General features: G+C 37.6%; 1 protein-coding gene across 1 annotated transcript in view; it reads left to right on the top strand.

Annotated features, from left to right (window-relative positions):
- The window catches only part of LOC122807587 (unconventional myosin-Vc-like), a 1,372,167-nt gene that overhangs the window by 950,203 nt on the left and 406,180 nt on the right, over window positions 1-15,784 (top strand). Inside the window, exons 7-8 of the mRNA XM_044078500.1 lie at window positions 2,130-2,211; window positions 2,307-2,414. Coding sequence (XP_043934435.1) covers window positions 2,130-2,211; window positions 2,307-2,414 — 190 coding nt within the window. The remainder of the gene's footprint in view (window positions 1-2,129; window positions 2,212-2,306; window positions 2,415-15,784) is intronic.

The following is a 15,784-nucleotide window of genomic DNA, read 5'->3' as shown; positions in this document are numbered from 1 at the left end:
TAAACATACTCCTATCAAAGATAGTATACAAGCAGTACAGAGTATATACATGAGAACATTCCATATAAATAGTTTTCAGCTTGCAAAATTTATGTAGGACACTTTATGCAGTAGGTGCAGTGCAGGTGTAGGAATTAATTGGAGTCTAGGTACTTAAACGTTTAACACATTCAGGAGGTGTAATATCAGAGGGATAGGCTATATGAGTACTGCTGCAGGAATCAGCCAATGTTAGTTGCTATTGTTGCAGATGTATATGGTAGTGTGATAGTAAGGTAGGCTGCATGAGGGCCTGAATGTCTACGCCTGGATCAGTGGTAGGACTGTAAGGGTTAATAAGAGAGAGAAGTAGACGGATGGAGAGGCGGAGTAAGTAAAAAGGCAGGTGGATGTGAAAGGAAGATGCCAGAGTAGCAGAAAGGAGGTGAGAATAGTTGTGATAGTTGAAGTTAGGTTATATGAGATGTGGTGTTAGCACATGTGCACAGCCGAGATGAGGAGAGGTGTTGTTTCAGGGATCTCTTGAAGAGAGTTACTGAGCAGGTGGATCTAAGTGTTGGGGGGGGGAGGCTCAACATTTTTGCAATGGTAAAGGAGTAAAGCATCTGGCCAGCCAAGAGTTTGGATTTTTCTACATTTACGAGCAGTTGGTTGTTGGATCAGAGCTGTCTGTTATGATGGTATAGCGTAAGTGTAGATGATAGTGCAGGGCACATAGATCATTTATGAATGAGTTTGTGAGATGTGGTTAGTTGGATACAGGTGAGATAGTTGGGGAGTTCAAACCATTTTAGGTTGCGTAATGATAAGCTGTGGTGGGATGAGTAGGAATGATTAGTTACAAACTTAGCAATTTTGTTGTAGCATGAGTCTAGTTTGGACTTTAGCGAGGACTTAATGTTGGTGAGGAGGGGGGCACCGTATAAAAGAAAGGGTAATAGAAAAGAAGAGGCAAGGGAAAGTCAGGCTGATACACTGAGTAGATGTTTGTGTCGGTAGAGAGTGCTAAGCTTTTGATATGTTTTTTTTACATTAGACTGGATGTGCAAGTTGAATGTGAGGTTTTTGTCTATGAAGACATCTAGGAGTTTTGTGCTAGGGAACTTATTGAGTAATTCTATGGCAGATGCCTGAGATACATGTGATCCCCAGCTAGACACTGGCAGGTCCCTGTAGCTAGCTAGAGTATAAAGAGCTGCATGTACCTTAATGTCCAAGGGGGACAGGAAAACTTTATATTTGTACAGACTTCGCATGTTGGTGAAGTACATCAGCAAAGGCCCGTATTATGTCATGATCCAGACTACAACTATTATTTTTCTGGTAACTGGTTAGATTATAAGTGAAATACTGCCTCTAAATACCTCTGCACCCATGGCTTGTGAGTACATACAACTTGGCTGGCACTGACAGTGACTGTAGCTAAGAGGTGCTGATGTGCACATTTTGATGTAAGTATTTTTCTAGGATGAAGTATAGATATGGTCTGCATGATTGGTTTCTGTACAAGGACATGCAACAACACATACAAGCTGCTGCACAGATATCTGTGAAGTGGAGCATTTTCTTTTTCATTTAATGTTCATCTCATTTTGCAGGTATTTGGTTGTGGCACATCATTTACATTTATGTAAGCTGCTCAGGGCTACTGAGCTCCTGTGCAGCTTATGTTTCTGAATCATTCATAACGTGCACTTTGCCACCTTCCTTGCATGTTACACAACTTGTTTATGAATTTTACACTTAGTGTCTGACACTTTTTTTTTTTAATTTATAGCCATTGTCTAAAGAATATGAGAAAAATTGCGAGTAATAGACAGAGTGAGGTGCATATAAACATTACTTTTGTGATACACATTTAAAATAAAGTTAAAATCCTTATGCAGGACAAGCTTATTACTTGAGTAATTACAAACTTGGGATATTTCTCTGGCATATCTGATGGAATATTGTACTTTATTATGAAATCTTGCATAAGCTGTTGTGATATATATATATATATATATATGTGTGTGTGTGTGTGTGTGTGTGTGTGTATATACACATACATATTTATCAATTTGTACAACTGTATATATTAATTTATGCATTTCTTCTCTTATATTGCTACATTTATGCTTTGTCCACAGTCAGAGAATGAGAGAAATTACCATATATTTTACCAACTTTGTGCTTCTGCGGACGAGCCAGAATTTAAACATCTGAAGTTAAGTACGTTCTGCTAGTGTGAAATCTTCACATATATATGCACACATTTTGTTTTGTTTTCAAGTGTCTAAAGTTGTCAATTTATTTTTGTTCTCCAGTAAGTGCAGAAAAATTTAATTACACCAATGCCGGTGGCAACATTTTCATTGACGGAATTGATGATAAAGCAGACATGGCAGCAACTCGAAAAACATTTACATTGCTTGGTAAGCGAGATGTTCTTGTGAAATACTCTTGTAAAGCAAGATAATTCGGACCTATATTTTAGCTAAGCAGTACTTGGCTTAGGGAGTCATACTTTATACTGCTAACTGTCGTGATATGTATGTGCTTTATATTATTGCAGTGTGCTAGTCTTTTCTTCCCTGCTTGCATAATAGTCAGCTAGACAGTCGGACAGAAAAATTCTCCACAAATCATTGCAAATGTTAACTTTAAGATAGGAAGACAACTGATGTAGGCTTGTTAGCAGTAAATATTGAGCCATTTCAGTTGAAAAAATAGGTGTATTCAAAAGGTGCTTGTTGAATTAGTGACACTAGAACCCAAAGTGCAGCACTGGGTTTAAGGGCAGAAAGTCCTTACTTTATTGGTCACAGTACAACCTTATGTAGGGACACTGGGTTAGGAGGATGAGCTGCTGATCAGTTTCATCTTTTTTTTTTAAACACCTTTATTGAATTATTACTTTTGGTGCTGCGGTAGCATTGTCGCCTCACAGTAAGACGCTGTCCGGTTCAATTCTCAGCTAGAGCGTCTTCTGCGTGGAGATGTGCGTGAATGGGTGTACCTTCGTTGAAGGTTGTGCATCAGGGCTGGTAACTTGGCACGTAAAATCAACTACCAATCATTAGCAGACCGGAGTTCCGTTGTGGCGACCCCTAACCGGGAAAAGCCGAAAGACACAACAACAACATAGGCAAATTTACATTCATGTAAAACTAATCAAACTATGTTAACATAATAAACATTATACTTCACATATATTGCTATATATCATATTAACCTAAGCAATATTATGTAAATTATTCAGTTCCTGCCTTTTATTTTTAAACAAGAAACATCTTTATGCAACCATCACTTACTACATAGGCAGTCATACATTTATATAAATGAAAACAAATCACACTACCACAGTCCTAGTTGCAAGCATTTCATGTCACAAACCATACTGACACACTCCCAGTTGCAAACATTATACATCACTTATAATCTACCCAATTTTTCTCACTCAAACGTTACATAGCTCATTTAAGTTCTGCTACCTTTTAGACCTCATTCCTCCCTTGTATGTATTGTTCCCACATTTCCCATTTTTTTCCTGTGTAGTTTGCTCATACCCTTTTCTAAAGATCTCAATTCCAGTTGTTTTATCTCTTACTATAATCACTATTTCCAGTATAGTTGCTTTAGATTTTGATTTCCATTTTCTAGTAATTGTTTTTTTTGGCAGCCACCATTATTAGACACAGCAAGGCCTTACCATGCCTAGGCAATTTCGATTCTGTATCATAGCTCAGAAAAATCATCTCCCATGTCAGACCAATCTGGCCACCCAGCATCTTCACCTGTGCATCCCAAAAGGATCAGTTTCATCTTTTAGTTGTGGGTTTGATTGTTGTCAGTTTGAAGTTTTGTAAGGGTGGAATGGATGAGTAAGCTGTTGGTAGGGTTGGGTGTCTGAACAGTTTGATAATTGTTTGTTTTATTTGCATTTTGCTTGTTTTTTTTTTCAAAATTTGATGAATGATAGTATATTGCGATGTCTTTGAACATGAACATTTCACTTCTACCAGTATTGCTTGTACCACTTTTATCCATTAATTCAACCTTAAGAATAAATATCAGTGTTTCATTTTTATTTTACATATTTATTGATTATGATTTTAATCCTTTGAAAGAAACATGAAATGATGGTGATGACATGGTCTTCTTTTCTTTTTCTCTCAGCTGTTGCCATTAGGGGTCGCCACAGCGGATCATCTGTTTCCATTTCTTCCTGTCCTCTGCATCTTGCTCTGTCACACCAACGACCTGCATGTCCACTCTCACCACATCCATAAACCATATCTTAGGCCTTCCTCTTTTCCTGTTACCTGGCAGCTCCATCCTTAGCATCTTTCTTCCAATGTACCCAACATCCCTCCTCAGCACATGTCCAAGTCAGTGCAATCTCACATCTCTGGCTTTGTCTCCAAACCATCCAACCTGAGCTGACCCTCTAACATACTCATTTGTAATCCTGTCTATCCTCTTAACACCCAGTGCAAGTCTTAACATCTTAAACTCTGACACCTCCAGCTCTGACTCCTGTCTTTTTGTCAGTGCCACCGTCTCCAACCCATATAACATAACTGGTGTCACTACTCTTGTAGACTTTCCCTTTCACTCTTAGTGGTACCCATCTGTCACAAATCACTCCTGACACTCTTCTACACCCACTGCACCCTGCCTGCACACTCTCCTTCACCTCTCTTCCACACTCACCATTGCTCTGAACTATTGATCTCAAGTATTTAAACTCATTCACCTTCGCTATCTCTACTCCTTGCATCTTCCCCATTGCTCTGCCCTCCCTCTCATTCACAGACACATATTCTGTCTTAGTCGTGGTGGTGATGACATATTGTGGCATTGTATATGATTTCTATTTTATTTAGATTTAGAGCCATCCCATACTAAAGAGCTTTTTGATCCTTTAGAAGAGCATTAATGTTTGACTGTTTGTATTATTAGTTCACTGATTCAAACTGAGTAACAAAAGCTTTCTGCTTTTATCTCTTTAAGTGTTTGATATCCATTATTTTGTGGATGATAGATGATCTGTAGGGCTTAACTTATGACAGATATATGTGATATTGTGAATGTTGTGATTTTATGGATATATTCTGAATATTTGCGTAAGAGGTTGGAGGACTGGGGGATTGAGAGTCATTTGTGATAGTCACATCTGGACTGACTGGTGGGAGGTCTGGCAAAATGGTTAAAGTCTTTGCCTTATAAGCAAAATGTACAGGGTTTGATTCTTATCTTGAGTTATTGACTAGGCTTAAAATAGCCTTTTAGGACAGCTAGCCTAGGATTCACTTATGAACCTATATAGCCCTTTGGCACACTCCTTCACCTATGAACCTATGATGCTTGATCAGCAGTGGGTGTGTGGGGTGTTGTTGGAAGAAATGGTTTTGAGGCACAGTATCCATTGAACAAAGCGGAATCTCCACATAACATTTTGGGCGATAATGGAGAACGCTGGACTGAATGCAACTCGGGTCTTTGAATATGAACACAAGTTACACTTAGTCCAACTTTCTCCTTTAGCACCCTTGTTTCTATATGTTATCTAGCACTATGAACTATACCTGCTGTGGATTTTGGATATTTATTGGACAGTAATCATAGACCGTGCCAGGCTTCACAGATCCAGGAATCCAAAAGCTTCCCAAGAATACCTAAGAATGCATTAAAATCATCACAAGAGTTAGTGGAGCTAACATCATAAGATCAATCATCCCTTTTTCTGTGTAATTACAAAAGAAAAGAAAAAAAAAACTTCCAGAGGTTCATGACCTAGACTCATACTGTGTGATGTCACATACAGCAGTAAAAGGTATTAGATTGTCTTTTTTCTTTATATTCCAGAAAGCAAGATACGTTTAATTACCCTTATTTCTCTGAGTCTGTTTCACTTCATACTGGTTTTGTCACTTAACAAATGTTTCCGTAGCAGGCAGTAACTTTACCTTAGATTCAGATTTACAAAAGGATTTATTGCTTGGCAGTTATAAACAGGATGCGCTGAGTGTTCTTTTTCCGGGTAGCAACTCTGGCGGTAATGGAGAACACTGGACTAAAATAGTGTCTTTATGATTGTGATTTAAAATTTTATGACAACAGCACACATGTACAGCTAAACTTCTGCTATAAAACATTTCAACTGTCACACAAAGACAGTATATTAATCCAATGATCCATCATTGCCACACTTTGCCATCCTACTTCAGTTGCTGAAGATGATACAATTTCTCAGTTGCTGAAGATGATACAATTTCTCTGGAACAGGAGACTTGGTTTCTTAAGCAGTGTCAGTGGCTCATTTACTAGCACACTTGATTTTTGTACTGGAAGATGAGAAGACTGTGTTTTCTACTCCTATGTCAGGAGCTTGGATTCATTTTCCAGTACTGACCCTACAGTGATGAGTAATGGGGGGAAGGGGGTGCTACATACCAGATTGTGCTGCTGTTCAGATAACACATTTAACCAAACTCCCATCTAATCTATTAATTCCAGCTATATCATACAACTTTGCATTTTTTTAAGTTTAAAAAATATTCACCACTCTCACCCATATCTTTAATTTGCTTAAACTTTTGTTATACCAGAAATACTTATATCTAACTCTCTATAGTTTTTCGCAAACAAACTCCATCAGTTGGTTACTATAATGCAGAATCTAAAACAAATGAAAAGAACATAAAAAATGGGATATAATAAGACTAAAACTCTTTTATCCTTTTTACTACACAAGGCTCTTTTTTATCAGATTTATGTGGGTTTCCCAGGACGCAAAAATATAACTGTAACATATGTTTTTCCTTTCTTTCTTGGAAACATATAACCACCCAAATCTCACCCACCCCTAGTAGAACAGAATGTTTAAAATAAACTTTATTGTCAAAAGACAATACATATTTTTTCTTTGTTTGTACTCTGCTAGCCAAATCATGTAATAAACTTTCTCACTGTTGTATCACTGTGTCCTTAACAACCAGATTTTACTCCTAAAACCTCAATTTCCTTTAAATTAAGATAAATTCCACCTACCTTTGTGGTTTCCCCAGACCCTTTGCTTTTCACCCTGCTAGTCTCTAACACTGTCATACATAGTACACTATGTATAATCTGAATGGAGAGATTATTAAAATCACCAAGCAAGTGAGAGTAGTTTTGTTGGAACTGAATTCTTCCTCAAGTCTTGTTGAGTACCTTCCCAAGATGGACACTGTTTTTACAAAATCTCACCAAGACAATACTGATATATAGATTGTATTTTATGTGGCATATATCATGAAATAGGTTAAAAAATAAAAAGACAGTTGGGTGTACAAAGTCCCAGGATAAAAAAAGTACCCAGTCCTGGTAGGTGCACTGGTGCCAGGACAGGAAAAAATGTAGCAGTAGTTTGTGAAAACTACAAAAAACTGATAGGCCAAAAATTGACAGAGTGGACTATTGAGGATAAAAAAGAAATTATGTATTGTTACTATTATGCAAGACACCCAGAACGTCCAGACAGAAAATATACAAAAACATGGAGAGAAATTAGAGGAAAGAAAAATACTTGCACAAGAAAAACTGTCAAAAGCATCAAATGCAAATTTATGTTCATTAGTACAACAAATTCATAATATAGACCAAAAACATTGGGCCATTTGGAAAAAGAAGCAACTGAAGATGTGTGAAAATATAGGGTCTATATTATAAGGATGAACGTTTACTTACCCGAACGCCTAAACGTCGACCTGTCTTCATCGAACCGCAAAAACATTCATCGTCCAGAAGCGCAAAAGTGGAAACGTTGAATCATCATGGTTGGCCCTTCAGCAGTATAGCTCCGCAAGGTAAGTGTGCGATAGTTAGGGACCTTAGGGTTAGGGTGCGGTTTAAGGTAAGTGCATTGATGGTAATGTATGTTAGATTTAGTGTAGGTTTAGAAGTAGGGTTTTGTTAAGTGTATGTGTGTGGATTATTTAGTTTGTTTGGGTTTAGCTTTTTAAGGTAAGTGTACGATAGTTACAGACCTTAGGGTTAGGGTGTGGGTTAAGTTAAATGCATACATGGTGGTATATGTAAGATTTAGTGCAGGGTTAGAAGTAGGGTTTAGTTTAGTGTTAGAAGTAGGGTTTTGGTTAGTGTTCGTATGTATGTGGTTTATTTAGTTTGTTTGTATAGGTAGTATGTAGCGGGCGGTGGGGTGGGACAAGTATGACAGTTCGACTTTTTGAATTTCGCAGTTTAGGGCATTCGGTGTATATGCGGTTCACGGAATATGTGTCGATGTTTAGGTATTTGGGTAAGTAAACATTCGTGTTTATAATATAGACCCAAAATATCAAGAACAAAATGTAGAGATTTTTGAAAGATATAAAAAAATAAATATGGACATGGGAAAGAGAGAGGAATCTGATATGGTGCGATATTTATGCAACATAGCTCCAAAGATATTTTTAGAAAAATGTAGACAAAGGCATCCAGAAATAGAAAATTTCACAATACAAAAAGTAAGATTGCAAAGAGTGAACGTAGAAGAGAAAATTAGTAAAGCAGAAGTTAAAAAAACAAGAGAAGCTGAAGTTGTGGAATACCTGCAAAGTGAAGGACTTAGTGTCCAAAAACTAACACTGGTTATGTCACAACATGATGGAACAGTGAGTCCTCCAAGTAAGGAGGAAAAGGAAACATCTGAGGTAGGAATATGGGCATGGGAAAGAAAACGAGATTTAATATGGTGCAATATTTAAGCAAAGGAGAAAGCAAAACTAATCAACATAAAAATGTAGCACCAAAGATGTTTTAAGAAAAATGCAGGCAAAGGCATCCAGATATGGAGAATTTTGCAATACAAAAATAAAACAAATGAGGAAAGTAGAAAAGAGGATTAGTAATGGAGTAGTTAAGGAAATAGAAACTGAAGTTATAGATAACCTACAAAGTGAAGGATTTTGGGGAAAAATGTAACTCTGACTGCATCACAGCATGATAGAATAATGAATCCTCAGATTAAGGAGAAACCACTGGAACAGGACGCATCTGATCAGCAGCCACATGAAGATACTTTGGAGCCTTCAGTAGGAAACCTGTACAAATGTCCAAAAGAATCCTCATGCATGGTGTGCTGAAGCCGATGTCTGGCGGTTGTTCCTGATCTAAAGTCTGACCTTGTTCTAATAACTTCTTTGCCTTCCCTTGTACAAAGAACAATGTACCTAATACCATATTTAACAAAGTATCCAAAAAAAACTCAAGCATGCAAACATCAGTGTCCTATTCCAGAGGTTAACCCCATCCATATCCTACTGTCAGTGGCTTCCCAGCTCACAGCAGTCACCTTTTTTAATTATCCTAGAATGTAGTTAATCTTGACTATTCAACAACTTTGTGCAAGTTCACATTTCTATACATGTAGGCTATTGTGCTCTCACCTATCCATTTCAATTCCATATCTCTCAACTGCTGCAATAACTGATTTACTGCTGTTATATATGACATCTGTTCACTGTTCTAAAGCATTCCCTTTTCAACTAGAATTAGGATTAGACCATCCCCCCAGTCCTCTCACTCTTTTGTATTTGGCAATATTTCCCAGTAAACCTAATGAAAAATGGACCTTACTGAGATAATAATCCCCCATTATTTTATTTGTTAGTTTTCTACTTCCAGTTTATAAATATTCAGTTTATTGAACTCAAAGAAAATGGAGTTCCAATATCTTACTTGTTCTTGGTGCATCTCCAACAAGTCCAACTTGTTAGGCTACATAGGATGTTCCCCCTATCTGTTGTGTAAAAATACTTAAGCAAACACTTCCAGCCAAATACTCTAAACTTCCTTGTTCCTGCGGCACACCTTGGTATGCTGCAAATCTCCAACCAGTCTTCCTCTACTATTTCAACCTGCAAATATTTTTCCATTCACTTTTTGTGGTCCCTTCTTTAACGATGCATCCGCTATTAATGCTCTATATATTTTCCTCTATGATCCTGTCCTTCCTTATTTCCTTATTCTAATCTGATTATATGGTTGTCACTAACTCTGGTCTTTCCTTTTTCTCTCTAAATCATCCTGTCATGTTCCGCATAGATATCATAAACCCCCCCTGTATAATAACATATTTTTAATATTTATGGGGCATTTTCCCCAACATATTTGTTCAACTCATCTGTTCTCCATTACTTCCTAGTTTATCCCAGAAATAGAATGCCCTTTCATTTTGCCCCCATTTCACTGCAATCTGTGTCCTCCTGGGGGCGCTGCTAACCCAATAGGCCTGTATTCAAATTTACAATTGTTGTATTCATAGGTTCATAGGTTAGTACTAGGCTAACTGCCCTTCTGAGCCATTGTAAGCCTAGCCAATTATCTCTTGTGAGACTCGAACCCTGCACCTTGTGTTTGTAAGGCAAACACCTTAACCATTAGGCCACCCTCCCAACCCCTTTGTGTTCCTTAAGATCCCCTACAACTCTCTTAGGGAATCATTTCTGTATTCTTCAGTCTCTCCCACCAAGTTCCCGAATGAACATATTATTTCCTGAGCAGTGACACCACTACCCAGAAATAAATCTTTACATTTAGCATCAAAATTGATATTACTCAAACTACTCCTTTGAGTTGCACTCATCTAAAGTATTCTAATTTACGTGGGACCACCAGCCCCCATGCTTTGTGGAAGGTATCATCCTTTGCCTGTTAACTTTTGCTTTTTATTTTTCCATATGAACCTCATTCACTGCCCCATTAACCTATTCCAGAACATTTTCCCTGGATGATAGGAAAACCACAAAATTTTTAATGGCTTTTATTCTATGCTGTATGCCAAAATATATTAATTGATACTTTTTAACAACAGCTGGCTCTTCGCCTTTAGCAGTCAAGTAACACTTTCCTTTCTTTGTGCCACAACCATTTCTTCAGCTTCTCCATTATCAGAGAGAAATCTCACAATTTGCTGTTTAATAATTCTTCACATTGAGTTAACCACAGTATCCAAGCTGCATTAGCTTTTATTTTATCATAAACATCCATCATATAAGCATTCAAATTTTCATAATGTATTCATTAGATGATACATTGTAATGGAAGATATTCCTACAAGCTTACAATTACGTAATACTTGAGTCCAGAAAATCTGAACTCTGACAGTATAACTAAGCATGCTCCATAAATTCTTCACAGGAACAGATATTGCAAAGACTATTTCCTTAACGTAATATATCTTCAAGCCTTTAACAGGTAGTCTGCTTAGTATTACTCTTCATAAAAAATGTGTAATTTTTATGTACAGAAAAGCATTGTTGTTCAGCAGATACGGCTGCTAACAAAGAAGGTGGTAACTCTCTCCAAGGTCTAATATAATACTGATCCATTATAAAAGTATACCAAAACCTCCTATTTTGTATAAAACAAATTAAGGACAGCTTCCATAAAATATATTTCTGTACATATTTTTGTATGTATATATTTCTGTGCATATTCGTTGGAAAAGGTAATGAGAAGCACAAGTATCCACTTTCATCTAAAATTTTTCAAATTTATACCTTAAATCTTTTGTTTAAACAAGAAACATCTTGACATAACTGTAGTTGCACACATTATACATTACTTATAATCTATCCAGTCATTGTCAAACATTACATAGTTCATGCAAATCCTGCCTTCTTTTAAACCCCGTTCCTTATCTGATGTATTGTTCCCACAATTCCCATTTTTCCTATGTAATTTGCTCCTACCCTTTCCTAAAGATTGCATTTATAGTTGCTTTATTTTTGTTAGTTTACTCACTACTACTTGTAAAGTTGATTTAGACTTTGATTTCTATCTTTTAGTAATTGCTTTTTTGTTAGCCACCAAAATTAGACTCTGTAAGGCCTTACTATGTCTTGGCAATTCCGATTACGTATCATAGCTCAAGAACATCATTTCCTTAGTTACACCAGTCTGCTTACCCAGTATCTCTGACAGGGCAGTCTGCAGGGAATCTATAAAGTCTGCCAACTCATTACACTCCCAAAACATATGTTCCCAGTTACCTCTTTCATCCCCATCACACCTACAAAATTTGCTGTCTACCTGAAAAAAAATTATTTGGAGTCTACTTGGGGTATAAAAATACCTATGTAAATACTTGCAAGCAAAGATCCTAAATCTAGACTTTGTTGTATATTTGGGAGGCATACATATATCTCACATTGTTTCTTTGTGAATTTCTTATCCAATCTCTCTTCCCAATCCTTTCTAACCTTCTCTGGTTGATTCTAGTAGTTATACAATGTTTTATATACTCTACTAATTCCTTTTATAACAGCAGCTTCTGGGCTAGATTCCACTAAAAACTCTACCAGTGCTGGTCTTTTGTTTAGGATCCCCTTATTTCTTTCCCTTTGCCTATACTCTGATGTTGATCCTTGATAGGGAAGACGATCTCTATCCTGCAGTCCAAATAAATTCTTTACCTCTTCCAATTCTGAAAGTTTTCCCTCTCTAAGTATTTTCTCCCAATACCTTCTTTTTTTTTACCAGTTTCTCCAATAAGTTTCAGCCCCTTCTTGCCTGTTTTCTATATCCCTAATTGCAGCCCATCCCTACCATCAGAATTGACTTACTCCATTCCCTTGTTGGCTTAGTTCTTAGAATACTTTTTGAACGTTATATACTATTCTGCGTGATATTGTTATTATCTTTAAGGATCTGCATCCAAAATCCAAGTATCTCCTTGTTTCTTGAGCTACCCCCGTTTCATCATCATACCTTTACACTTTGAGTTGCAGGTTTCTGCTTTTGCTGTCTATAGGAGCCTTAACTGTGTAGCTCCAAAATACCCCATCAAATCAGCTAATCCCAAACCGCCTTGTTCATTTGGAAGAATCAGCTTCTCCCATTTGACTTCTGCTGTCTGCCCCTCCCAGATAAAATCCTTCAGCTCATTATTAATTACTATCCACAACTTCTCCTCCGGTTGTTAAAAATATGCCTAACCTGTGTATAAAACTAAAGTGACTAAAATATTTTAACTGCTTGTATCTTGCTATCCATATATTTTTTGGGTTTTGTATTACCTTTTGTGTAGTCTCTTCCTACATATCCTTAGCTGCTACACCAAAATCCTTTTTAATCCATACTCCTAAGTACTTCATTTTATCATGTCCCCATAAATATAGATATTGCTCAACCAGTTTGTGTGTTGGTACATAATTTATCGCTATTGCCTTTGTTTTAGCTTCATTAATTTTGTATCCCAAAAAGATTTGAAACTGTCTCAAAATGTTCCACAACACAGTAACGTCCTTTTTCTGGTTTTGTCAGACATAAGATAATATCATCTGCGAATACAGTCAGCTTTCCTTGACTACCATGCCAATTATATCCTTGAATTTCTGAGTCCCTTATTTTCTTTGACGGTGGGTCCAAATATAATGCAAATAACAAAGGGGAAGGAGGACACCCCTACGTGGTTCCTCTGCTCAAGCAGAAATTAGGAAAGAGGACCTCACCTACTTTAATTTTCACCTATGATCCCTCATATATGTCCTCATAATCAACCTTATAATTTTATCAGGAAATGCAAAGGCTTCCATTGCCCTGCTCATAAAGTACCAGCTTACTCTGTTGAATTCTTTCTCTGCATGAAGACCCACCAGCAACAGTGGTATTTTCTTACATTCTGCTTTCCTCTGGATTATCAGTGTTGAATACTTGCCTCCCTTCCACAAAACCACATTGATCCATATCTATCAGTTTTGGCATCACTTTTTCCATTCTTTTAGCCATTGCAGACATCAATACTTTATAACCATGGTTTAGTATTGTGCCTCTGTGAAGCTGTATCTGATGGTTCTTTACCTTATTTAAGTATTAGAGATGCCACTGCTTTATTCCAGGATGTTGGTACTTCTCCTTCTCTTAAAATACTGTTAAATAAAACCTTCCATATCTTTATCATTTTTCCCCTCCTGGCTTCCAAACTTCCACAGGAATACTGTCTGTCCCTGGGGACCTTCCTGTAGGTTGGTTATACATCACCATTTTTATCTCATCTCCTGCTATCCTAACTGTTAGTAACTGAGCCTCATCTACCTCTATCATTGGCATATTTAATTCTTCCATAAACATTTCCATTTGTATCTTTTCTTGATTTCCACATTTCTCTGCTTTAAACAGACTTTCATAGAATTTCCACAATATTTCTAATACCTCTCTTATTAATCTCCTTGTTATAGACTGTGATGCCAAAACTGATAGATATGGATCAATGTGGTTTTACCTACTTCTTTTTACTTTTGCATCATCTTAAAATACTCAATTGTATTTATTACTGCTTGGTGTAACTCATTCTAAGCCTTTTGGTTTAAACACTTGGGCTTCGGACCAGTTAGTTGTTTTGCACTGAGAGGGTTTGTGGTCTGCACTGTTGTGGCAGAACAGGTAGCTTACATCCTTCTAGGTTGAGAACTGCTGATTGAGGGCTCAGTGTCTGTTATTCTAAAAGTGTATTAATTCTGGTTTAAGCACTTGGGCTTTCAAGCCAGTTATTTTACATTAAGAGGGTTAGTGGTCTGCACTCTTGTGGGAGGAGAGGCTGGACTCTGCTTCTGAGCTGGGAATTGGCTTATAGTGCATGCATCTCTGAACTGTTCCTTACTGAAGTTGGTGCCTTTGTTTGCTGTGGCATAGACTGGATTCGGGCCTGCTGGATCTAGCTTTGTTTTGTAACTTGAGCACTAATCCAGACATTCTCTAAAGTATTCAATGGTATTTATTACTGCTTGGTTGTAACTTGATTAAAGTGTAGCTATCATTCAAGTCTTTTGGATTAAGCACTTGGGCTTCAGAACAGTTGTTTTACATTAGGAAGGTTTGTGGCAAGCACTGTGGTGGCAGGACAGGTAGCTTTCATCCTTCTAAGTTGGGAACTGCTGATTGAGAGCCCAGTGTCCAAGTGTATTAGTTCTGGTTTAGGCACTTGGGCTTCAGGCCAGTTATTTTACATTAAGAAGGTTCGTGGTCTGCACTCTTGTGGGAGAAGAGGCTGGACTCTCCCCTTCTGAGCTGGGAATTTTCTGGTTAAAGGTTTATAGTGCCTGAATATTTGAACTGTATCTTACTGAAATTGGTTCACCTTGTTTGCTCTAGCATAGACTAGATCCAGGCCTACTGAATCTAGCTTTGTTTATATGCTTGTTGTTTGTTTGCTTGTTATTTCCCTGGAAGCTAATTCCACCTAATACAACTTCTCAGCTTCTGTGGATCACTAGTGATATCTGCATTGCTTACTGTACTTATTTCCGTTACTGTTTGTCGTTTTGCATTTAGTTACTTGTAACACATTGCACTCAAGTTACCTGGCACTTGCTCACTAAAGCAATTATGTAAGTCAGCACTAAAATAATGTCAATCTCCTCTCCGGTCCAGCTGGTGAATCTGGGAATCTTGAGGCAATGTTATAACTGCCTCATGTACACAGACACCCCTCTCCTCCTCCCACATAACACAAATACTTGCTAGAGAGCCAGGTATTTGGCCAAACTGAGGCTGAGCTCTCAACTCAGGACTGGCAAGACCAGACAGGAGGAGAAGGCAACTACAACAAATTCGGAGACTCTGAGTAAAATTTACCTAAACAGCAGAGCCTCCAAAGCAGACACCTCAACAAACTGCTACCTCAAGACACCCCAAAAGCAACACATAAACCACAAAAGCAGTGTGCAAAGCAGTCACAGCCCTTAAGGCCAAATACAACACCAAACATACTTGTCATAGGTGACTCCATAGTCAGACACACTGACGTCCCACTCAC

Source organism: Protopterus annectens, chromosome 7.part1 (genome assembly GCF_019279795.1).
Source record: "Protopterus annectens isolate FY-2018-M chromosome 7.part1, PAN1.0, whole genome shotgun sequence".
Lineage (NCBI taxonomy): Eukaryota > Metazoa > Chordata > Ceratodontiformes > Protopteridae > Protopterus > Protopterus annectens.
This window is presented reverse-complemented; position numbering and strand designations above follow the sequence as displayed.